At 35.1% G+C, this 26,686-nt stretch overlaps 1 protein-coding gene and 1 pseudogene across 5 annotated transcripts in view; one reads left to right on the forward strand and one right to left on the reverse strand.

Moving 5' to 3' along the window:
* Positions 1-26,686, forward strand: part of PDS5A (PDS5 cohesin associated factor A) — a 131,103-nt gene that overhangs the window by 42,077 nt on the left and 62,340 nt on the right. For all 5 annotated transcript variants that reach the window (XM_068543075.1, XM_068543079.1, XM_068543076.1 and 2 more), the window contains exons 3-11: positions 4,090-4,293; positions 5,701-5,787; positions 6,341-6,438; positions 10,863-10,989; positions 13,571-13,651; positions 15,563-15,703; positions 20,421-20,536; positions 22,716-22,810; positions 23,714-23,859. In XM_068543075.1, coding sequence (XP_068399176.1) covers positions 4,090-4,293; positions 5,701-5,787; positions 6,341-6,438; positions 10,863-10,989; positions 13,571-13,651; positions 15,563-15,703; positions 20,421-20,536; positions 22,716-22,810; positions 23,714-23,859 — 1,095 coding nt within the window. The remainder of the gene's footprint in view (positions 1-4,089; positions 4,294-5,700; positions 5,788-6,340; positions 6,439-10,862; positions 10,990-13,570; positions 13,652-15,562; positions 15,704-20,420; positions 20,537-22,715; positions 22,811-23,713; positions 23,860-26,686) is intronic.
* On the reverse strand, positions 19,305-19,949 carry LOC137764440 (metallothionein-1E pseudogene; annotated as a pseudogene).

Consider the following 26,686-nt stretch of genomic DNA (forward strand, 5'->3'; position numbering starts at 1 on the left):
GACTATATTTACTTAAAAATTCTAAACAAATTTCGAGCAACAGACATAATATACTGATTGAGTGTCTAGAACTGATGAAATTTTTTGCAGAATGGTAGGGACATATGGATCATATTTTTTAAAATATACATAATGTATATTATCAGAGTAGATGTTAAAAAGGCATTTCATGAATTTTAAGAAATTTTTATTGAAGTATAGTTGATTTACAGTATTGTGTTAATTTCTGCTGTACAGCAAAGTGATTCAGTTATACATATACTTTTTCATATTCTTTTCCATTATGGTTTATCACAGGATATTGGACCTTGGATATAGGATATAGGACCTTGTTGTTGATCCATTCTATATAAACTAGTTTGCATCTGCTAATCCCAAACTCCCAATCCTACCCCCTGCAAAGCTTCCTAGCTTCTATGAGGGGTAGCAGTGGTTTACAAACTTATTTTAGTCTTAGGATATTTTACCGCCCAAATATGGAAGGTCAATATATAAAGCTAATGAAAAGCCAGCTGCTCAGAAGCAGGCAACTGAGAGACCCTGGGCATGTGCCTGTCACACCACTCCTTTTGGCTGTCTTCTTTTGTTGCCTCTACCAGGGCTACTAGGAACCTCAAAGTTGGAACATGGTTGAAACAGCTGTTCTGGAAAATCTCCCAAGTAGCTCAAGTCATATTGGAAACTTGCACCCCAAACCTTAAAAACAAAAGTTCGTTTTACCTAATCAAATTGCCTCCTTATAATTTTGTAATATTTCAGACATTCATAGGGAATAATAAGACAAACATTTATGTACCTACCACTCACCTTTATCAAATCTTAACATTTTACTTTGTTGCTTTGGTTTTTTTTTTTTTTAATTGGAGTATAGTTGATTTACAATGTTGTGTTAGTTTCTGTTGTATAGCAAAGTGAATCAGTTACACATATACATATATCCACTGTTTTTTTAGATTCTGTTCCCATATAGGTCATTACAGAGTATTGAGTAGAGTTCCTTGTGCTACATAGTAGGTCCTTATTAGTTATCTATTTTATATATAGTAGTGTGTATATGTCAATCCCAATCTCCCAATTTATTGTTCTCTGCCTTTCCCCCCTGGTAACTATAAGATTGTTTTCTACATCTGTGACTCTATTTCTGTTTTGTAGATAAGTTCATTTGTACCATTTTTTTAGATTCCACATATAAGTGATATCATATGGTATTTGTCTTTCTCCATCTGACTTACTTCACTCAGTATGACAGTCTCGGTCCATCTGTGTTGCTGCAAATGGTATTATTTTATTCTTTTTTTGTGGCTGAGTATTATTGCATTGTATATATGTACCACGTTTCTTTATCCATTCCTCTGTCAATGGCATTTAGGTTGCTTCCGTGTCCTGGCTATTGTAAACAGTGCTGCAGTAAACATTGGGGTGTGTGTATCTTTTCAAATTGTGGTTTTCTCCGGGTCATGAATTTTAGTGTTCTTTCAAAAAAAAAGTTTGCAAGCTCACTATGTGCCAGTCGTGTTCTAGTCATTGAGGATACAACTGTTAACAAAACAGATAAAAATTCTTTTCCTGACAAGAGTTAGGTGAAAGAAACAAATGACTTCTAAAACTGGAAAACATTTTTCTCAGCTATATGTTAATGTTAAAATCAAGTGGAATAAACACAAATATTTCAAAACATGTTAAAAGAAATAAAGCTCTGGATGAAGTAATAATAGTGTAATAAGAAATAATAATTTTAAAAAGAACATCTGGTCCTTGGGAATTCGCTAGGATTCAAAACTTTCAGAAGGCAGTGCACCACACACATTGTCATAAAATATAGAGAAGTATAATATGAATGGCTTAACCTGGGAAAAACAACACAGATGTGGATGACTGTAAATCACTATGCCATATGCATTTCTGATTTAAAAGGTTTTAAAGTAGAATTAGAATACTTTATAAATGTGATTTTATTTCCATATTATTAACATCTCTATATCAAACTAGTGATGCACAGATAAATATGTCCTATTAAAATCAGAAAAAGAGGGCTTCCCTGGTGGCACAGTGGTTAAGAATCCGCCTGCCAATGCGGGGGACACGGGTTCGAGCCCTGGTCCGGGAAGATCCCACATGCCACGGAGCAACTAAGCCCGTGCGCCACAACTACTGAGCCCGCGCGCCTAGAGCCCATGCTCCGCGACAAGAGAAGCCACCGCAGTGAGAAGCCTGCGCACCTCAACAAAGAGTAGCCCCCGCTCGCCGCAACTAGAGAAAGCCCGCGCACAGCAACGAAGACCCAACACAGCCAAAAATAAATAAATTAAATAAATAAATTTTAAAAAATAAATAAATAAAAAAATTTTTAAAAATAAAATCAGAAAAAGAATAATACATCTTCCCCGCCCCCAATTAACATTTAACATTATTTGTTAAAATTTTTTTTAAAAGACAAGTCTTATTTGGTGAGCTTTCAACTATTAATATATGTATGTTTGTCCCATATCATGTGGTAAATGTATTCTTTTTTAATTTTGACTTTTGCTTCTGATATAATTTCTGACTTGGAAAAGTTGCAAGAATAGTAGAGAGCTCCTGTATTCTCTAGATGTTGACTGTTTCCACTTTTACTGTTCCCTTCCTCCTTCCCCACCCCCAAGCTCTGTATGAGCACAAAGCCATTTATAACAAAATCACCGAATTCAGTTCTTTAAGATGCCATTCCTGACGTTTGTATTTAGGCTCATAAGGAATAGTGATTTACAGTCATCCTCATCTGTGTTGTTTTTTCCAGGTTAGGTCATTCATACTATACCTGTCTATATTTTAGGACAGTGTATGTTATACATTAAAATTGGATTATAATTAGAAAACCAGTCAGTGGGATTTACTCTCGTAACAGAATTAGGTGGAAAATATCACTTCAGTAGACACAGAAAAAAGTATTTGAAAAAACCCAGCACTTACGATAAAAAGTCTTGTCAAAATAGAAAAAGAAGTACAACTTCAGTATTTGAGAATGGTGACTGGTTAGGTTAAGTCTGATTTATTTAAAGAAAAATTTTGATGGCATGAGGAAATAATCATGTTTGGATAAATGAATAAGGAATGACTATATGGTTATATGCATCTTTACAGAGAAAACAGACCAGCATAAAATACACAAAAACGTAAATAGTGCTTATTTTCTGGGGTTGGTAAATTATGGATTTTTTTCATTATACTTTTTTTGCCTTTTAGAGTGATTCTAAAATGTGCATTTGTTAATTTTGTAACCATAAGTAAGAACAGAGGTTATTTTATAATTAAGGCTTTTAATCAGAAGTACAACTACATAAAAATATTTAAACATGGCTTTCTATTGTGAATTGCAAAACCCATTAAAGTGTGAAATGAAGTAGTTTTAAGGAGCCTAAATCAAGGCAGCTTTGATGATACAATGTACAAGAAACATAATTGATGAGGTTGTAAAATATCAAATGATTTGCTTATCCATATGAAGCCATGAACTTTTTACCTGGGCTAGATATAATATTAATAACGAGAGTCTTTAGTTCTTCATAAACCTGGTACAAATGCAGATAGTGTATCTGTCAGTAATCCAAAAGTTGGTATTTGTTCACGCTTGTAATCTTTACTCGAATTTTATTTATTGATTGATTGATTGATTGATTGATTGATTGCTGTGTTGGGTCTCCGTTTCTGTGCGAGGGCTTTCTCTAGTTGCGGCAAGCGGGGGCCACTCTTCATCGCGGTGCGCGGGCCTCTCACTATCGCGGCCTCTCTTGTTGCGGAGCACAGGCTCCAGATGCGCAGGCTCAGTAATTGTGGCTCACGGGCCCAGTTGCTCCGCTGCATGTGGGATCCTCCCAGACCAGGGCTCGAACCCGTGTCCCCTGCATTGGCAGGCAGATTCTCAACCACTGCGCCACCAGGGAAGCCCTTTACTCGAATTCTTAAATGAAGATGTACAAAAATTGATTGTGAATCCTCTGATGGTAACTGATTGCTAGTCTGTGTTGTAATGGAAGATGATTAAATATGTATACTCCACTGGTTTCTAAATATCAAGAGTTGATTATATTTTTCTTCTGTATATTTTTGCAGATGGTAGTCAAAACTTTTATGGATATGGATCAGGATTCAGAAGATGAAAAACAGCAGTATCTCCCACTAGCCTTGCATCTAGCATCTGAATTTTTTCTCAGGAATCCCAATAAAGATGTGCGTCTCCTTGTAGCATGCTGTTTGGCTGACATCTTTAGAATCTATGCCCCAGAAGCTCCATATACTTCCCACGATAAACTTAAGGTAAATACAATCTTTACAAAATTGGTTTACTTTTTTTTTTTTTTTTTAAAGATTTATTTTATTGATTAATTGATTGATTGATTGATTGCTATGTTGGGTCTTCGTTTCTGTGCTAGGGCTTTCTCTAGTTGCGGCAAGCGGGGGCCACTCTTCATCGCGGTGCGCGGGCCTCTCACTATCGCGGCCTCTCTTGTTGCGGAGCACAGGCTCCAGACGCGCAAGCTCAGTAGTTGTGGCTCACGGGCTCAGTCGCTCCGCGGCATGTGGGATCTTCCCAGACCAGGGCTCGAACCCGTGTCCCCTGCATTAGCAGGCAGATTCTCAACCACTGCGCCACCAGGGAAGCCCTGGTTTACTTTTATAGTTTAGCTTACTACCCTTAGGAACATAGGTTTCATTTTAATCATCCTGTGACCGTAAGAAGATTATATCATAAGTTCTAAAACTAATTAATTATTCATTCAATTAATATTGAGTATCCACAAAAATGATTGGTATTTTTATGTGGCATTAAAAGGTGTGGATCAAAACTAGTCCCTATCAGCCCATATCTAACCTTCAGGGATATCCATCTCAAAGCCCAGATGGCTGAATTGAAGGGATGGTGGATGAATGACGCTTTTTAAAACAACTATATAACAGAATTTACACATTCAAATGACTGTTTTCCCCTGCAAGTTATATTATATGCAAAACTGTATGCTCATCTTGATGGTTCTGCCTTTGTTTGAAATGTTTGAGGAACTCCTCTTTTGAGTTGATCTCTTGAGCTGATTTCAAATTTTGAATACTTTTATACTTGAATCCTTTGGATTGCTTTCTTTTAAATAGTCCTAAAAATCAGTTTGTTCCATATTGATACTATTTGGGGTTAAAACTTCTAAAGAAAGCGTATTAAGAAATGGAGCACTATTGTTGTGGAAAGTACAACCCTTGGACCAGTCTATTATTGCTTTTGTTCCACACAACTTTGTAGTCACTCATCAAATTCAAAACTAGGTACTGAAAATTACTATTTAATTTGGGAAATTATAATGGAAGACTCATATCCAGGTACTTAAACTGAAGATAACTGCCATAGTACAAGATGAAGATAGTGAATAAAGTGGAAGTTCTGTACTAGAAGGGTAGCAAGATATAGAACCTATGGTCCTCTCAGAATGAGAAAGCCTAAAGATTTGTGGCAGTAATAATCTTTATTTTTGCTTCTAAAGAATATAATTTTAAGTGATTTGCTTTTATCCAGATATTTTAAGTAATGGACTAGGCCAGTCCCAAGTCATTGGCTAAAGGAGAATTTTCTTTTATTGTCTATAATGGAGAATATATATTACAGACTATTAGTGTATTGTGAAAGTGATAAATATTTGTATCTAAATTAATATGTTTTATCATTTTTTAAAACAGGACATATTTTTGTTTATTACCAGACAATTAAAGGGTTTGGAGGATACGAAGAGCCCGCAGTTTAATAGATACTTTTATTTATTAGAGGTAAACAAATTTTATTTAATAAATATCACACTATTTCATGTTGTAGAAAATTCTTTATAGTAACTTTATAATGTAAAATGAATCTTTTTTTTGTTTGTTTTATATGAAGCCCACTTAAGAAAATGTCATTTACAATCTTTTTTTTTTTTTTTTTTTTTTTTTGCTCCTCATATCCTGAAAAGATAAAGCATATTCTACTGGCAAAGCTGTTATATTATTTGAAACTTTATTTTTATATTTCTGTTTTTATTCTTTTCTAATCCCAAAAGAGATTAAGTTGAATTAATTTTCACTGTGCCTTATATTTTGTATGTATATATGTGTTACTAGCCTCTGACAGTTTAGTATTTTTCAATTAGAGAAGGTTAATGCCAGCAGATACGTCTTTTTAAAGATCAGAGTACGACTGTTTAAACAATTGTAATTTTGTATGTTGGCCCATTATAAGCTTTACTATAGATTTATAATTCTAAAAATTAAATTTTATTAATGAGCTTGCTTTTGTGTAACTTTTATGTATGTGTAAATAATTTTATTTATTTATTTATTTAAGAATTTAGCTTGGGTTAAATCATATAACATCTGCTTTGAATTGGAAGATTGCAATGAAATTTTTATTCAGCTTTTTAGGACTCTCTTCTCAGTGATCAAGTAAGTTATTTTTTAAGCATCTGTCTCTTTTTCTTGCTCTGTGTATTGAAGTATCATGTACTGTGCATTTACTAAGATCTTTTAGTTAAAAGGAAATGTTTTCCTTAGAAGAGTTAACATAAAGAGGAAAATAAAAAATTCTGTGGTCTGAAACCTGCCTTTGTCCTTATATTACCATTTTAAATTATGGTATCAATTGTATAGGTTGACTCTTGTAAAGCAAGCGGTATGAGACCTTATATAATGAAGTACTAAACTATGACGTGGAAATTTTAAGTATTGTAAGTATCATTAGTGAGTGCTGGGAGGCATAATAGCTCAGCGGTTAAGTATACTGACTTTGATATCGTCTCATTTTACAGCTAAAAAAAATCGTAAGCATTGCTCTTTCCTTATAGAAATAGGGGCATTCATGTACAGAGGAGTTCGGTGACTTGCCGGGGCACAAATTGCTGAACAGGAGAGCCAAAACTGATTTCAATCCAGTGTTTCATTCTGGGTGTGTGTGTGTGTGTGTGTGTGTGTGTGTGTGTGGTGTGTGTGTGGTGTGTGTGTGTGTAAACCAAGCATTGTTATGAGATGTGTTCTGCAACATTACATTATATGCAAACATAATATATGTCAAATATATTTTAAAATTTTCTAGTAGCCACATTAAGAAAGGTAAAAAGAAACAAGTGAAATTTATTTAAATAATATACTTTATTTCACATTATCCAAAAGCATTATTATTTCAACATAAGGCTCTATTCAGACTTTATCTTCAATAGCCAAATGGCTGTTGGATAACAGCTTCTGTATTGGACAGCACATTTCTAAAGTTTCCTGTAGATTTCTTATGAATACTTTAACATGTTTTTCTTTTCCTTAGATAGAATGGTAGGAAGAGAATTAACCTGGAATAAACAGGAAAGGACTGGACCAACCTGGTCTAGTGATAGAAGCTTATAAAAAAACTGCATGAGAAAAAGCTTCCTGTGGCAACTAACTGAAGGCCCTTAAATAAAAGATAAAATGTATAAACTTTACCTTTGTGTTACTTAGCTTTTGCTGCATAACAAAGTAACCCACAACTTGGTAGTTTAAAACAGATTCCATTTTATTTTGCTCATGATTCTGCTTGTCAGTTCTTTCTCTCTGGGCTGGACTTGCTCCTGTATTTGCAGTCAGTTAGCAGGACATCTGGCAGTTGGCTGAGGTAATAGGACAACTGGGTCACGTGTCACTCTCTCGTTATCCTGCAGGCTAGTTCAGACCTCTTCTTATGCTGACTGGGTTTCAAATGTAGCAAGAAGGGCACACCCCACCACACAAGCACTTTTTAAGACCTCTGCACACTTCATGTTTACTTATATTTCATTGGCCAAGCAAGGTACATAGGCAAGCCCACATTCAAAGGTTGGTTAGATAGACTCCATATTTTGTTGGACGGAGCAGCATTTTAAAGGCTTGTGCATACAGAGATGGGAACAGTTTGTGGCCATTGTTTGCATTCTACGACATATTTGCAGTTTTTTCTTTTAATATTAAAATCATCAACAAAATGAAAAAAAAAAAATGCCTGACTTGTCATTCTTCCCATTTTGTGACCTTGGTTATCCACTTAAGTCCGCTTCCCACTCTGCAGTTATACTTCTTTCCTCTATTACTTTTACATACAATCCTATCAATATTTGTCTTTACTGACTCTGAAGATCTAAGTTTATTGTTGACCTAATTATCTAATTGAAAGAATTCACAATGAGGTATCAGTAAATAAAGGACTTGCCTTTTGACAGAGGAGTTTATTGATTTGTATTTACTGACACATTTACCATATATCTGGTATTCTTCATTCCTTCGCATATATGCAGATTTCCATCTGGTATTATTTTACTTTACTCTGAAGGACTTCCTTTAACATTTCCTATAGTTCAAGGCTGCTGTTGACAGAATTATTTCAGTTTTTATATGTCTGAAAAAGTCTTTATTCCACCTTCATTTTTGAAAGTTATTTTCATGGTATGAATTTCAGGTTAATAGACTTTTTTTTTTTCTCTTTCAGTACTGTTAAAGATGTTTCCTGCATCTTTTTCTGGCTTGCATTGTTTCTAATGATAAGTTTTGTCATTTTAAATCTTTGTTCCTCTGTAAATAATGTATCTTCTTTTTCTTTACCCACCCAAGATTTTCTCTGTATTACTGGTTTTAAACAATTTGATTATGATGTCCCATTGTGGATGGAGCTCATAGAGCTGCTTGGATATGTGGGTTTACCGATTACTCTGTTAGATGCCCTGTGAGTTATAAGATTTTCCACTGTAGTTGGAACATGCACATTGTTAAGACCTGTGTGAATTCCGGGAATTATTCCCTCTACTCCTTTCAGGTGGTACCTTCCCCAAACTCAAGAAATTTCCTCACCTGCATGTGCTAATCACTAAGCACCTGAAGACTCGGGGAGGTGGGGGTACCCTCTGTGAGCTTGTTCTCTGAGTAGCTCTCTCCCCTCTGGTATTCTGCCCTGCAAGCTATAGTCTCCCCAGACTCAGGAAAAGCATTAGGCTTTGCTAGGATCTTCTCTTACCACACTGAAGCCTGGAAACTTTACCAAGTAGGAAAAGTAAGCTGGGAAAATTGTTCCCTTCTTTCAGCAGCATGTGTATAATGTCTGATATCTGAAAACTGTTATTTCTTATGTTTTGTCCAGGTTTTTAGTTGTTCAAGTAGGAGAGTAAATCTTACCCCCATTGTTTTTTTTTTTTTAATACTTTATTTATTTATTTATTTATTTATGGCTGTGTTGGGTCTCTTAGTTTTCGTGTGAGGGCTTTCTCTAGTTGCAGCAAGTGGGGGCCACTCTTCATCGCGGTGCGCGGGCCTTTCACTATCACGGCCCCTCCCGTTGCGGGGCACAGGCTCCAGACGCGCAGGCTCAGTAGTTGTGGCTCACGGGCCCAGTCGCTCCGCGGCATGTGGGATCCTCCCAGACCAGGGCTCGAACCCGTGTCCCCTGCATTAGCAGGCAGATTCTCAACCACTGCGCCACCAGGGAAGCCCTTACCCCCATTATTGAAGCTTGGGCTGGAACTTGTGGAAATAATTTTTAAGTCCATTTTTCATTTCTCTTTCCTTCACTCCTTTCCTATCATCAAGTGCATATGGATCTGAGAGCTATATACTCTTTTCATTCTTTTGCATCAAGTTGAATATCTGTTCTTCTTCACCCCCTACCACACACACACATCCCACTATATAATTGATCTTTCACAATCTTGGCCTATAGTAAACAAGATATTTAAGAGAGGATATACAAAAGGGGTATCTTTCTACACTGTAGAAAACTGTGTATCTAACGATGGGACAATTCTTCTACCAACTTTATAAATTTTTTCATCTTTGATTTTACAACTAAGTGTCCAACAGGTGTATTATACATTATTTCAAACTAATTTTTTTAAAATTATAGGTAAGAAATACATAAATGAAATAACATTTAGTTTAGTCTTAATTTAAACTTCCCTGTGTCTGTATTAGTACAACTAAGTTATATCATTATCTTGATGTGTCTTTGCATATATATTCTGATAAATGTGAAAATGGACAGGTCAAGTCTTCAGTTAAGATGCAGTCAGAGAGGGAGAAGCCTAGATGCTCTACTAATTTATAACAATTTTGTAGCCAGTCTTTTTGGGTAAGTTTGTATCAGCAGTAGAGATATTTATTGAGGAGGCCCACATTGACTCTACACTGGCTAAGGAAGCAGTACTGAAACTGATTCTTGGCTTTTTACCTTATTGATTTTTCATTTGTTTGAAATTCCTTGAGAGATAGCAGGATGACATTTTCAGAACCTTCTAGTCATAAGTTCTGGTAAGCATTTTATATCAGACTTTGAGTTCTCAGTATTGTTGAACTAAAAAAAAAAGTCCAGCGGCAAAGATATAGAAGTGTTGACTTAGGCTTTTTTTGTGTGTTTATAGTTCTGCCTTATTTGGGGGAATTATTAAGATCAAAAAGGATAAAAAGGATGAAAAACTGCCTACCTTCATTATCTTGTACATTTTTTTTGTTTCCTTAAAATTTTATCACCTTTTTAAATCCAGGGGCATGTAAGCAAAGATGTCCTTTCTTTGAAGTTGACATTTTTGTTCAGTTGAATTTAACTCACTCTTTGAATTGTAATTGTACAGGGGCTTAATTAAATTTAAAGGTTTTTGTTTTTTGTAAAATACTTTACAATGATATCTTAGTAGCTGTTGTAATAATCAACAAAGGGAGAAAGTAAATATAGAGCAGCCAAAGTTTCTTTGCCGTTACTGGCATGGTTCCCTCAATCAGGTGAAAGTCCTTTTACACTTGAGATAGTTGTTTTAAACTGAGAAGTTTAATTTTCTTTTGTAAGCCTAATTTTTTTTTCTTTTTTTCTTCCTCTTGTTTTAAAGCAATAGCCACAATAAGAAGGTACAAATGCACATGCTAGACTTGATGAGTTCTATCATCATGGAAGGTGATGGAGTTACTCAAGAATTATTGGACTCCATTCTTATTAACCTCATTCCTGCACATAAGGTCTGTATAGTGTGAAGATATTAAAGGTTAATATTTAATGGTAGTGCTACACATATGAAAAATAATTGTTTTTCACCATTTGCAATCCCATGTAATTATTCCCGTTATCATTCTCCAGCCCTAAATAAAATAGAGTAACACATATTGGTCTTATAGCTATTGTTATCTTTAGAAGATATATTGATTAATATATTATATTGTGGAAGATTTTCATTCAGTTAAGTGCTGCCTATTCTCTGGAAAACTAAAAATGTTCCAGATTGATTGACCACTCATATCTAATCTAGGAATTACAAGGGATTGGAGTACTGTCTTGGTTAGTTGCTGTTTGTTTGTTTTGGAAAAGAAAATGTATTTATTCCTTTGTAACATAGATGTAGAGCGTAGGAATTTGTATTTCTTCTCAGAACCCATGTCCTACATTTTTCTTAGGCACTTTCAGAAGAAGATTTGGGCAGAAGCGGGAACTGTGTGGTTAATGTTAAGGGGAAAAGGATGATTCAGAGCTGTATATTCCTCTCCATTTCCTTTTCTGTTTCTCTCTGCTAGCTCCCCCTAAGAAACTGAAGGACTTAGCTCCCCACCAGCTCCCCGTCTGGGGTGGACTCAGGCCTACCCCACTGTTGATATTTACTCATCTGCCCTTTTCCTCTGACTGTTCAGTGACCTATTATCAGATGTTAAATGAAGATGTATCTAATGATACTTAGTCACAATAAGATGCAATCAATTATAAATTTTTCTCCTTACTCACTATATATTATTTGCATTTTTTTAATTCAAATGAGTCTGTAATTGGTCAAAATTTTGAGAGTATGGCATAGGGGGAGTATATGTCAGGCAAAATAAGAAAGGAAAAACTTTTTGAGGAATAGTGTATTTGGTGTTTGTATTCTAGTTAGAGGTTATTTTTAATGAGTAGGAAATATACCTTTTTAGGAAATAGAAAGGTTGCCTTAATTTTTTTCTTCCAGTTTTATCGAGACACAAGTGACATACAGCACTGTATAAGTTTAAGGTATACAGCATAATGATTTGACTTATATTATGAAATGATTTATTTCATTTAATTTAAACATTATGAAATGTTTAGTGAACATCCATCATCTCATAGATATAAAATTAAAGAAATAGGAAAAAACTTTTTTCTTGTGGATGAAATAAGTCTTAGGATTTACTCTCTTAACAAGTTTCATATATAACATACCGCAGTGTTAATTAGATTTATCATGTTGTACATTATATCCCTAGTGCTTATTACCTCATAGCTGGAAGTACCTTTTGAATGCCTTCATCCAGTTCTGCCTCCCCCCCCCAAACGCCATAACTACAAATCTGATCTCTTTTTTTATAATTGACCTACATAATACTATGTTAATTCCTGTTACACAATATTTCTATACGTTTCAAAATGCTCACCTAAATGTAGTTACAATATGTCAGCATATAAAGATATTACATAGTTATTGACTTATGTTCCTCACTCTGTACATTTCATATCTGTGACTTATTGATTTTTCAGGTGGAAGTTTGTATCTTAATCTCCCTCACCTATTTGTTTCCTCCAAGGTTGCCTTAATTTTGAGATAATCTTATCCTCTTGCCAATGGAATAAAAACCTGGAGCAAGTGTCAGGAAGCTACGGCTTGTAGACCAAATCTGACCCACTGCCTATTTATGTAAATAAAGTTTTATTTGAACACAGCCATGCTTATTTGTTTTCATTTTGTCTGTGGTTGCTTCCTGCTACAACAGCCAGAGTTGTGTAGTTGCAGCGGTGACCATATGGCTGGCTAATAAAGCCTAAACTATTTACCATCTGGCTCTTTGCATAAAAAGTTTGCTGACTACTAACCTAGAGTATAGGATATCCTTGCCTTTTTTGGGGATAGGTGTGAGATGATGGTCAGTGAATCTCAGGTTGGTCTAAAACTGCAAAGTGTAGAGATGTTAATGGGTACTCTTCAACACAAGAATTCCATTTTCAGTAAGTTTTTAAAAATTAAATATGTGTCTTTTCTACAGGCTTCCTCAGACCCTTTGTTACCATGCATTGGGAATCTTGAGGAGTGAAGACAGTATTTAGCATTTCAAAAACATAATTGACTGAGAATTTTACCTGAAACACTTACCAGGTCCACTCTTGCTCAGAACAGACGTTGATTAGATGGTGAAATACTGAGGATAGTGGGTTAGAAAGGGGTGTGTGCGTGTGTGTGTGTGTGTGTGTGTTTATTTGTTTAGGATACATGGGTGTGATTGCCAGTTCAAATTGGTTAACAAACAAAACCAAAAAGCCTTAGGTCCATTTTGAGTTTAGTAAAACTAAACTTAATATAGGGTTGGGCTTTTGGCTAATTATCTAATGTATTTTAGTTTTTGATTCGTGGTTGTGCTGTTTGCAACTTCTGCATTTATGACCACTTGACTAGCAGATATTGGGTAAAACCTTGAATGGAGTTCAGTTATATTTTTTGCTTCATACTTTGTGGACTTGAAGACTTTGGTGTTCTAATGTTGCTATCTAGATCATAAATTCACTAATTCATTTGTAACTTTGCATACTTTTATTGCATTTCAGAACTTAAATAAACAGTCCTTTGACCTCGCAAAAGTCCTATTGAAAAGGACAGTCCAGACTATTGAGGCATGCATTGCCAATGTATGTATTTCTGCCTATATTTTTTTTCATAATTGTATAGTTCTTAATCCATTGTGCTAATTTATTGAAACCTTTGACATAAAGGCTTATTTAGCCTGTAAACAGTTTCTTCTTTTTATAAGAAATATATAAAAGAACTGATATGTCTAAATGTAACCAAATGCAGCATAACTTTGTAAGCTATAGACATTATTTTTAAATGGCATAAGATGGGAGGATGTTATTTTATGAAAATTTGTCTACAATTCCTACTCTTTCTTCTACTGCCTTTGTATTTATCTTTTTATCTCCTGGATATGCTGATCTCTTTCACTTTCTCCTTTCATCTTTATCTGTGGCTCTCTGTCTGTCTATATATTTTCTTCTTCATGTCTCTAGGCCATTCTTCTGAACCTTTTTGGTTTGCCCTTTTAAATAATTGTTATAGAGTAATGAATTTTTTTTTTTTTTACTTTATTGAATAGAAGTTTTTTCTTTTTCTTTTTGTTCTTTAACTAAAAAATCAGTAAAGTAATTTGGAAAAAAAGGAAATTATAATTCTACTACCTTAATGTAGCAATTTCATTATTGAACATTTGCTCACACTCCTACCTATTTTTTTCATATACTATATAAAACTTTGAATTGTCTTCATTTATATATATATTTCCATATTTTGATTTTTTTAATTTATGATAAGAATGACTATAAATGTTCCTTTGAATTCACATATAATGTACCTAATCATTTCTCTCTTGCCTCGCATTTAGATTTTTTCAGTGTTTTCCTTTAGTAACTATCTTTGTAGCATTTATCTATCGTTGAATTATTTTCTACATATAAAAACCCAAGTGAGAGTCTGTTAATTTAAATGGTATGAATTATTAGTATTATTTATATTACTAAATAAATACTTAAACGTGGTAAAAAAAAAAATGTTTTCTCAAGTAGTACAAAAGGGTATACAGTGAAAATTGTCTCTCTTCAAACCCTGAATACCCTATTCTTAATTCTCAGAAATAGGCATCACCAGTAGATTTTCATGTATCCTTTCAGAATTTGTGTTCTGTGCTTATTTGTGTGTGTATGTATACTTTTTAATTTTGTTAAAACTATTTTCCTTACTCTTTTCAAGGTCTGTGTAATAAATATTAATGTTTTCTAACTCTTAATGTGTGTTGCTTTTCAAAAGAAATATATCATTTGATGATACTACCAAAAACATATGCTCAAATCAGTTGCATACAGCTGCCTCTGTAGCATTTTTACATTTAATATTTTTTTTCTAAGTTTATGTGTGTTGGCAAGGAGTGGAGGTATCTTTTAATTTGTGCTTTTATATTATATTCTCTTTGTTTCTTTTCCCTAGAATTCTTTTAAATAATCAGCCTTTGTATCATCACATTTTCCTTCTCTTTGTCCTCTGAGTTAAAGTGTTTTTGACTTTCTGGGTATTTTAAAAAAAAACAACTCATCCTCCACCTTCAATTATTCTTTATTACTAAACTAATAGAATCCTCAAGCTTAAATAAAAATCCAAAAGATTGAGACTTTAAAAAATTTCCTCTGCTATAAGGAAATTTCTCTTTAAAATTCTCTATAATGAATTACATAAACTATCTAAATTGTTTTGTTTTAATGAAAGTTAAGACTCCTAGAATTGTCATCCTAATTTGAAAGAAAGCTAACAACTCAATTACTTTTTATCTCTTTCGTGTAACATTCATAATTTGATATTTAGAGGTTTATTTCTTCTGTTTTGGTGGACTGTCCTATCATATATATTAGTAATTTAAACATCTGTTCTTTTTCATCACCTTCACTTATATATGGAATGCCTAATTATATAGTTTTCTTTTAACATGTTTATAAAAAGCCTATCCAAGTTTTTAAATGAAACTGATATTTTATTTTTGTGTTTATCTCCTGTAGTTTTTCAATCAAGTCCTGGTGCTGGGAAGATCGTCAGTAAGTGATTTGTCAGAACATGTATTTGATCTGATTCAGGAACTTTTTGCTATAGATCCTCATTTATTATTATCTGTCATGCCGCAGCTTGAATTCAAACTGAAGGTAGGACTGACTAATTTCTAAGCCCTTTAACATTTAAGAGAAAAATATATATCATATTGTTTTTCTCTAACTGTAAAAGAATAAAATGTGAGTTCAGTTTATCTTCTTATATTTAGTTAAGGTATGCATTTTTTTAACTTTTTATTTTATATTGGAGTATAGTTGATTAGCAATGTTGATAGTTTGTTGATCATACTATCAACATATAGTTGATAGTTTCAGGTGTACAGCAAAGTGATTCAGTTATGCACGTGGGCTTTCTCTAGTTGCATCGAGCAGGAGCTACTCTTTGTTGTGGTGCTCGGGCTTCTCATTGTGGTGGCTTCTCTTGTTGCAGAGCACGGGCTCTAGGGTGTGCAGGCTTCAGTAGTTGTGTTGTGTGGGCTCAGTAGTTGTGGCTCGTGGGCCCTAGACTGCAGGCTCAGTAGTTGTGGTGCACGGGCTTAGTTGCTCTGCGGCATGTAGGATCTTCCTGGACCAGGGATCGAACCCACGTCCCCTGCATTGGCAGGCGGATTCTTATCCACTGCGCCACAAGGGAAGTCCCTAAATTTTATCTTGAAATCTCATACAAAGAATTTCTCTTTTTAAAAAGTTGCTAACATTGAATGAATGAATTTTAAAATCAGATTTTGCTTAAAAATCCAGATTATGCATTTTCTTCTTTTAAAAAAATCAGATGATTTCGCAACATTGGACCCTTATTTTTATATGACACAGAATGGCTGGAACTGAGTAGTAGCACCTTTTTAAATGGGTTATGAGCTTTTCATTTTACCACAGTCATCCTTATTACTCCTTTATCTTGTACCTTCTCTTCTTCATTGATACAATTTGATATTTTTATAGGGGTACGTTAGCAGTACATGAACAAGAATTTTTTTTATAGATTTCATAATTCCTTTTTTAAAAATATTAGCACCATAGTCAGTTAATATTTCTAACCATGTAGTCTCTTTTAATACAATATATAATATATAACCCAAGGCCATTGTTTTTTATGTTTTTCTGTATTCTTAGATAAATTCGTGCCTTTTAAAGACTTTATACTGAACTAATACTGAGTCTAAATAATACTAATAATGGAATATTTTATGGTTTTACAGCAGCTGCTCTCACCTGTGTTATTTGCTTCTGACTATAACGCTAGCCTGTGCCAGTATTACTTTTCTCATCACAAGTGAAGAGACCTGAGGTTCAGAGTAGTTTAGGTGCTATCTATATATAACTAGGGTGCCCCCTTTGGAGTCACCAATGTGTGCTAAACAGATAGCCTAGGAAGTTTTTATGGCTGTGGCGATTTTCTGTAGTTATATCTGAATCATATAGCTACAGCTTTTTATAGTTAAAAGTCCTAGGTTACAGTCCTCTGAGGACATTAAAAATACTTGAGAAAATGCTTCAACATAACAGTTTGTTTGATTTTGCTTTATACTGGGCCACTGCCTGCACCTGTATACACTATCCACTGTGTGGGTCCATAGAGTGCTATTATCTCTTATGTTTTAAGGGATACTCTGGAGTTGTGCTACTTAGCAGCTTTGCTATAGTCAGAAAATTTGCCACATTTTATATTTAAGACTTTTTTCATGTTAGGCAGAGATAGACAGACATTTACATTTATTCACCAATTTAAAACATTATAAAACAGTCATAATTGCTTTATTTTGGTTTTAGAAAATTTTTACAGAGAATTGTTCTGAATCAATTACTTTGTAATTAGAAGCAGTAACAGAGTGGTTACCTTTTTCAGCTAAGGTTGAAGAAAAATAAAAACTAGGTGGCCATTTGAATTTCTTTCAGAAAGTCACTCGTAAATTACAATGCAGAATTTCTCATTTTACCCATTATTTAAATTAACATTATATATATATATATATATATATATATAAAATTTGTATTCAAACAATGTATTAGGTAATATCTTAATGAGATAATTTTCACTTTGGTATAGATTACTAATAACAGCTGTACATCAGAGACACCAAATGATTTTTGCACCAGAAAAGAATTACCAGCACTATCATCATATTCCAACCTCACTCAGAGAACGTATTTAAAAATCAAAAAAGGCAGGGGGTGGCTTCCCTGGTGGTGCAGTGGCTAAGAATCTGCCTGCCAGTGCAGGGGACAGGGGTTCAAGCCCTAGTCCGGGAAGATCCCACATGCCGTGGAGCAAAAAAGCCCGTGTGCCACAACTACCGAGCCTGTGCTCTAGAGCCTGCGAGCCACAACTACTGAAGCCTGCGTGCCTAGAGCCCGTGCTCCGCAACAAGAGAAGCCCCCGCAACGAGAAGCCCGTGCACCGCAAGGAAGAGTAGCCTCCCCTCTCCGCAACTAGAGAAAGCCCGTGCGCAGCAACGAAGACCCAGTGCAGCCAAAAATTTAAATTTAGAAAAAAAAAAGGCAGGGGGTGGGAGCGAGTTTTCATTTCATTTTATTTCAGTAGTTAAATTACATAGATGTGAAATGTCACATTTGAAATAATCACTAAGCTACTGAGTAGTCACCTTCAAGTAAAGTAAAATTTCCAGTTTTTCTAGTGTTTGACATTTAAGGGATAGATTGATTTTTCTTTAAAAAAATAAATCATGTTGGCTACTCAGTTGGACTTACTTACCAAAAGGCAGCACTAATCTGCATTGTAGTCACATTGCTTGAGAAAAACTTTGTGAAAGAAAATCATTTTTGTAGTTGTAAGTGTTCAAGCTTGAATTTTCATTTTTATCTTTGTTTAGTAAGTGTGCCTATTTAACCACAAAACCCCTATCCCTGAGAGTTAAGACATTCTTAAGGAAAAAGTGATATGCTGTAGTCTTCATTTTTCTTTTTTCACTTACTGTCTTTTCCCATAAATATTTTTTTTATTGACTTGCTGGTATTGCTTTAGACACACATTATATTTGAACACTTTAAAAATTAGCAACTGCTTTTCATTATTGCCTTTATTTTCCTAGTGAATATGTGACTTTTAAAAAGTTCCATGCACCATATGGTTTCAGAATAACTTAATTTATATTAAGACGTGACATCACTAGTGAAAACTAGAACACTTTTTATAGAGTATATTGATTCAGGATAAGAAAATAGGCCTCTATCAAAAAATAACTTTAAGTTTTGTTTTGTTTTTTTAAAGTCAACAACTTTTTTTTGTTTTTTGTTTTTTAATGAAAGCTTCTTTATTTATTTATCTATTTTTGGCTGTGTTGGGTCTTCGTTTCTGTGCGAGGGCTTTCTCTAGATGTGGCGAGCGGGAGCCACTCTTCATCGCGGTGCGCGGGCCTCTCACCATCGTGGCCTCTCTTGTTGCGGAGCACAGGCTCCAGTCGCGCAGGCTCAGTAGTTATGGCTCACAGGCCTAGTTGCTCCGTGGCATGTGGGATCCTGCCAGACCAGGGCACGAACCCATGTCCCCTGCATTAGCAGGCAGATTCTCAACCACTGCGCCACCAGGGAAACCCCTGAAGTCAACAACTTTTATTACAACTCACATATTTCATAGAAAAAGGAATGTAGCGTCAGGTCCGGTTGTATGAAAAATGGTAAAATGCAGGTTTGTCCTAGTTGCTCTTTTGACACTCGGGGCAGGCTCTCCACGACATCAGGCAAAGCAGCTGCACTTGTCCGAGGCCCCTTTGCAGACGCAGCCCTGGGCACACTTTTGGCGCAGCCCACGGGGCAGCAGGAGCAGCAGCTCTTCTTGCAGGAGGTGCATCTGCAGGCTTTGCAGGTGCAGGAGCCAGCGCAGCTGCAGGAGCCGCCAGTGGGGCAGGAGCACTTGGGGTCCCTGGAGGAGAAGTGAGGCCCGAGGTCCAAAGCACGGGGCGAAGCCAGTTCACTGGTCCAGTGGGGGGCATCAAGTTTTGCTTTTTTGTAGTGTTCGGTTCACCTGACCTTTTAGATACTCTTAAGATTCATGCTTTTCTATTAAAATGAGTTTTCCTGAATCGTGACATTCTTCAGGATCATGTGCTCCAGTCAGTAGGGGAACCTTGATTAAAACTTCACATATTAGGGCTTCCCTGGTGGCGCAGTGGTTAAGAATCCGCCTGCCAATGCAGGGGACACGGGTTCGAGCCCTGGTCCAGGAAGATCCCACATGCCGTGGAGCAACTAAGCCCGTGCGCCACAACTACTGAGCCTGCGCTCTAGAGCCCGCGAGCCACAAGTACTGAAGCCCATGCACCTACAGCCCGAGCTGCACAATGAAGAGTAGCCCCCGCTTGACACAACTATAGAAAGCCATGCACAGCAGCAAAGACCCAATGCAGCCAAAAATTAAAAAAAAAAAAAAAAAAAAAATTCACATATCAAAACCTTAACTGATATGGGTTTATGTTGGAGATCAAATTATAGGATTAGGGCAGGAATTATTTGTAGCTCTTCCCTTCACAGAATTTTTTCTAGAACTCTTATGGAATGTTAGAATTGAATGATTATCTTCATGTTTCTACAGCATCTGTACAGATTGCAAACAAGCAGTGAAGTAGGCATAAATTAACAGTTGGGAGTGTATGAAATAAGAGCAAAGAGCCTGATGATCTAACATGGAATCAAGTCAACTTCTGCACAGTAAATGAGAGAACATGATATTTTAAAGTTCTCATCATTTTAAGCAGAAATAATGAAATTGTAGCTTCTCAGAAATGTTTCATGTTATCTTTTTGTAATCTTATGAATAAACCTCAGGCTTTATTTATTTTCTTTTTTCCCTTAGAGCAATGATGGAGAAGAGCGATTAGCTGTTGTTCGACTTTTAGCTAAATTGTTTGGTTCTAAAGATTCCGATTTGGCAACACAGAATCGTCCTCTGTGGCAGTGTTTTCTTGGACGGTAAGAGAACATACAATTCTGTGGATTCTAACTTTTATATTTTGGAGGCTAGTGAATGTGGCGCACTTGATTAAAACCACACATATCAAAACTTTGATATGTGTTTGTGTCTTTAGTACCTGTGTTGCTGTCTTTATTGGAGAATAAATTGTAAGACAAATTCTTTATGAAGAAAGCTTTGTCTTATTTACCCACATAACAGGTTTTAATCTTTTTTGTGTGTGCTAAAATAATGTCATTAGAATAAATAGTTCACATCTGAGAATGTTCAGAGTCTTAAGTTTTTTAAATAAGTCATGAGACTGAAGACATCATGGTCCAGTCCATGCTAGTGTCTACTGTCTGGTTTTTTCTAGAAGTTTTCTAGGTGTTAAACTTCTAGAAAAAAACATAGACAGTACACACTTATTGGTTTTAGTAGTATGCTTTTGGATGTGTCTCCTCAGGCAAGGGAAACAAAAGCAAAAATAAACACATGGGACTACATCAAACTAAAAAGCTTTTGCACAGCGAAGAAAACTATCAACAAAATGAAAACGCCACCTACTGAATGGGAGAAGATATTTGCAAATGATATATGTCATAAGGGGTTAATATCTAAAATATACAAAGAACTCATACATAAGTCAACCTGATTTAAAAATGGGCAGAGGATCTGAATACACATTTTTCCATAGAAGACATACAGATGTCAACAGACACATGAAAAGATGCTGAACATCACTAATCATCAGGGAAATGCAAATCGAAACCCAGTGAGATATCACCTCACACCTGCCAGGAAGACTTATCAAAAAGACAACAAATAACAAGTGTTGGCAACAATGTGGAGAAAAGAACTGTGTACTGTTGGTGGCGATGTAAATTGGTACAGCCACTATGTAAAATAGTATGGAGGTTCCTCAAACATTTAAAAATAGAACTATTAGGAATTCTCTGGCAGTCCAGTGGTTAGGGTTCCGTGCTCTCACTGCCAAGGGCCCAGGTTCAGTCCCTGGTGGGGGAACTAAAATCCCACAAGCCACACGGTGTGGCCAAAAAAAATAATGATGAAAAATAAAAATAGAACTATTATTTATCTGAAGAAAATAAAAACACTAATCAGAAAAGATACATGCACTAGCTCTATGTTCATTGTGGCATTATTTATAATAGCCAAGATATGGAAGCAACCCAAGTACCCAGTCAGTAGATGAATGGATAAAGTAGATGTGGTATATACATAAACAATGGAATTTTACTCATCCATAAAAAAAGTGAAATTTTGCCATTTGGGATAACATGGACGGATCTAGAGGGTATTACGCTAAGTGCAGTAAGTCAAACAGAGAAAGACAAATACTGTATGATGTCATTTACGTATGGAATCTAAAAAACAAAACAAATGACCAAACATAACAAAACAGAAACAAAGTCATAGATAAGGAGAACAAACAGGTGGTTGCCAGAGGGGAGGAGGGTTGGGAGAGGAAAGAAATGGGTAAGGGAGATTAAGGGGTAAAAAATAAGTAAATAAAATAAAATCACATTATTCATAATTAATAAATATGTTTTTAAATTGCCCAATAAATTTAAAACTTGAGAGTTTCTCAGCTTATCCTTATTATATGCAGTTCTGAATCTACATACTGAGTTTCATATTAAGTTCTTACAATATATTAGACCTAAAATAGCAGTTACAGGTTGGTCCCAGCCATATGAAACTTTTTTGCTATGAGGCAATATGGCACATGTGTTTTATGTACTTATCTTTGAATTTTTGGGTCTGCCTCGTATATGATTTGCTTTCTACCTCACATTCCTCTAGTATTTTCCTCCTATTAACTTCTTTCAAATAGATTTTGTGCATTTTGAATATTTTTTGTTTGTTTTGTAGCATAATTTTAAGCTCCAATTTTTGGTTCTCCAGTGAAGGTAGTTTGGGTTGGGGGATGTGTTTATAACGTTTTTGTTTTAGCATGGTGAAAAAATCCTGTTGTAAAAAATATTCTTGTGAAATTATGTATCTTTTTACTTTATATTCTTCCTTCAGAACAAGTTAACTGTCATTTTAATAAACCAACACATCTTATAATCAGTAACTGTTGTTGTTTATAGGTATCTACATAGCGTTGATATACCTTATTTGAAAATAGTTATTTTGCCTTACAACTAATATTAGCAATCTTTTTCTATGTAGATTCAATGACATTCACGTTCCTGTGAGATTAGAAAGTGTGAAATTTGCGAGTCACTGTTTAATGAATCACCCAGATTTAGCAAAGGATCTCACAGGTAAGGTAGCTGGTTTATTGAAGTATGAGAGTAATCACACAAATACATTTTAGTTGTGGCCTTTGACTTTAACTTCGGTTTCTGAATAGGTTTCACTCTGGCACTCTTTCAGGTCTCTATCAGTCATGGACTACTAGTAAGGGATTTCATGTTGATACAATAATATTACATTTGAAATCTTCACGTTGTAATCCTTTGCAATTTTCTGGAAATCATAGTTTGAGGAAGTAGACTCTTCCTTATGACTCCGGGTTTGGGCACAAATCATTATATCTGTGTGATAATTAAATATAGTAACATATCTAATAATAGGTGGGAAAATGATTTCTTCTGAAGTAGACTAGAATTCCTCATTCTTCACTTGAAGTAGAGCATTTAAACCTACTTACTTGGTTGTAACAAACAAATAACTGCTATCAAAATATTGTTTACCAAAAAAGAGGAAATAACTTTGTTTGTATCGTAGTTATTTAGGATTTTTTTAGAAGTCACAGAATGTTATTTTATGTTGCGTAATGTGAAGATATATACCTATCAGCAAACTTGCTATAAGCATTTTTACTATTTTTTAAGTATTTTAATATGTATCGTTAACTTAAATTCTAAACTGTATTAAATCAGGTGCTGATTTGATTTCAGGTGCCGATTTGACTTTTCCAGAATAGTTGATATAAAATATTTTATTAAGATGTGACTTTACAGTAATAAATAGTGTGGTATAGTTTATTTTGTTATTATGTAGGGTATTGTCACCTCAAAAATTAAATAATTTTAATTTATGCCACATTTTACAATCATTGTTCCAGTGTGGACATAAACTTAAAAGCATTAGGTTTTTTTTGTCATTCTGAACATAATGAATATTATAGCTAACATTTAGCTTAATTTTTTCTCCGATTTCAGAATACTTGAAAGTTAGATCACATGATCCAGAAGAAGCTATTCGTCATGATGTCATTGTTACTATAATAACAGCTGCCAAAAGAGACCTTGCCTTAGTAAATGATCAGCTACTTGGCTTTGTAAGAGAAAGAACACTGGACAAACGGGTAAAATCTGAGGAATTTTATTCTTTTATAATTTACTGTGTTTACATTGTTAGCAAAATACAATAGAAATTATTTTCTATTTAAAGTTTTTCTGTGTGAAAGTCGAACTAATACAATACCAAATAAAACGCTAATAATTTGTATGTTTCCTGTGTATCTTTTAATTATCTTTACAAATGAATACATTGGATTCTATAGCTTTTCAGGTCTTAGGCGTGGGTTTTTTAGCCTACCTTTACAAAAAGAACAGCTAAATTGAAGTTTTATTTTACCTTTTCACTTACATGATGAGCTTCAGAAGAATAGTGATTGATCACCAGTATTTATTTCTTTTATAGTTAGCATCTTCAAAAGTAACTGTCTTAGAATATCATACTTTCTATGAAAGTGGTGTTTCCATATTGCTGTGCTAAGCTAAGGGCCAAAATGATGTTTAGTTATTATTCTTTTTGTGTAATTTCCTCCATGTGGATGCAGTTAAAAACGTGGGTTGATAAAGAAAAGGAGTACTAAGAACAGTAGTAGCAGTTGCTAAGAAAGTGTCAACCATGAGTAGGAGATACACAGGCAAGGCAGGCTTATTAAATGTGTTACTTATTAACATCTTCAACAAAGGTTGCCTTTGCAGTGTGCTATTTTATTTGAAGCATAGTTGAAAATCTGCTACCCTATTGAAACCAATGTAATTTAGCTATAATTTCAGGGTAGAAGAGCAATATCTTGCTATAGAGATACAGCAAGATGCATTCTTTTTTTTTTTGTAACGTCTTTATTGGCGTATAATTGCTTTACATTGTTGTGTTAGTTTCTGCTGTATAACAAAGTGAATCAGCTATACATATACATATATCCCCATATCACCTCTGTCTTGCGTCTCCCCGCCATCCTCCCTATCCCACCCCTCTAGGTGGAGACAAAGCACTGAGCTGATCTCTCTGTGCTATGCGGCTGCTTCCCACTAGCTCTCTATTTTACATTTGGTAGCGTATATATGTCCATGCCACTCTCTCACTTCGTCCCAGCTTACCCTTCCCCTTCCCCGTGTCCTCAAGTCCATTCTCTACGTCTGTGTCTTTATTCCTGTCCTGCTCCTAGGTTCTTCAGAGCCATTTTTTTTTTTAGATTCCATATATATGTGTTAGCTTATGGTATTTGTTTTTCTCTTTCTGACTTCACTCTGTAGGACAGACTCTAGGTCCATCCACCTCACTACAAATAACTCAGTTTCGTTTCTTGTTATGGCTGAGTAATATTCCATTGTATATATGTACCACATCTTTATCCATTCATCTGTCGATAGACACTTAGGAGCAAGATGCATTCTTTAAGTTCTTTTGAAATAGTCGTAGGAGACAGATACATAAAGTAGACACCATTTAACTTGTTCAACTGTGTCAGTAATTCTAACTCTGGGAGTTTTTTTCCCCTTGGCTTTAATTTAAATGAAATGACACTCCCTACTTGTTAGTTGTTAACTACCCCCTCTCCCCCACCCCCTACTCCCAAACCAGATTTCAGGTATTGCTGTTTGTGTTACTTCCTCATTTTAGAAACAGTTCACTCCTACTTCTGTCAGTGTTTGTTTATAGTTTCAGGAAGAGTTGAATAAATGATTCTTGCTAACTGAGACTGTATGATATGGTCTAATAATTCGAATAACAGCTACTGGACATTTTAGGAACTGGTTTTTGGTGTAATGAATTAAATGACCTTGAGTATAGCCTTTCTGAATTTTGTTTTCTATAAAATGTGGGTACAGGACTTAAATCTTTGATTTCACGGTTTATATTCTTTCGTTTCATGTTAGACATGTCAAAAGACATCTGTTACCTGTTATATGGGAACAGAATTTCATTTCATCTACCAAATAGCATAAAAATGAGAAAATTATACTAAAAAATTATAAGAAAGTATTAACTTAAATAAGCCAAAGATGGAACTCCCCTGGTGGCACAGTGGTTGAGAATCTGCCTGCCAATGCAGGGGACACGGGTTCGAGCCCTGGTCTGGGAAGATCCCACATGCCGCGGAGCAACTAAGCATGTGCACCACAACTATTGAGCCTGTGCTCTAGAGCCTGCGAGCCACAACTACTGAGCCCGCGCACCACAACCAAGAGTAGCCCCCGCTTGCCACAACTAGAGAAAGCCCGCGTGCAGCAAGAAGACCCAATGCAGCCACAAAATAAATAAATAAATTTATTTAAAAAAAAAAAAATAAGCCAAAGATAAGTATACTCTGATTTGTTATTGAGACAAATAACTTGTGGTTATTATTACATCGTACTATTGTTCTAACTCTAGATTTTTATAGTCTACTTTTCTGTCCACTCTCCTCTCACCACCTTTCTTTCCTCCTCATAAACCATTCCAATCTCTTTAAGTCCCAAAGAATCTTTCACGGACTAGGATGTGACTAGGTAAATAATTTGCCCTTTTAATCTACAGAGTAAGGAAGTTCACTTAAGATGATCACTAAGGTGCTTCCCAACTTTGTAATTCTAAGATCTTGATACTAAATTTTGCTCTTCTTATTCTGAGTTAATATCAAAAGGGACGTAACTAGGACAAAACATTCCAGACGATAGGGCTTTTGTTTGCAGAGTGAATTATACGCTTTCTCTTTTATTTTTTAATCACTTCTAAAACTTGGCCAAATTTTTTTTTAGACAGAATATAATGAAATCTTCTGTAAGATTTACTATTGCTTGGCTTTGAGGGAAATAAAAAATTGGTAGGTGATTTAGCAGTATTTGCACTGGATGATTTCTAAATAGGAACATAATCAAAATTGTTGGTTAAGTGATTTGTCTGCCTGTTTTGAAAAT

The sequence above is a fragment of the Eschrichtius robustus genome, chromosome 4 (assembly GCF_028021215.1).
Source record: "Eschrichtius robustus isolate mEscRob2 chromosome 4, mEscRob2.pri, whole genome shotgun sequence".
Lineage (NCBI taxonomy): Eukaryota > Metazoa > Chordata > Mammalia > Artiodactyla > Eschrichtiidae > Eschrichtius > Eschrichtius robustus.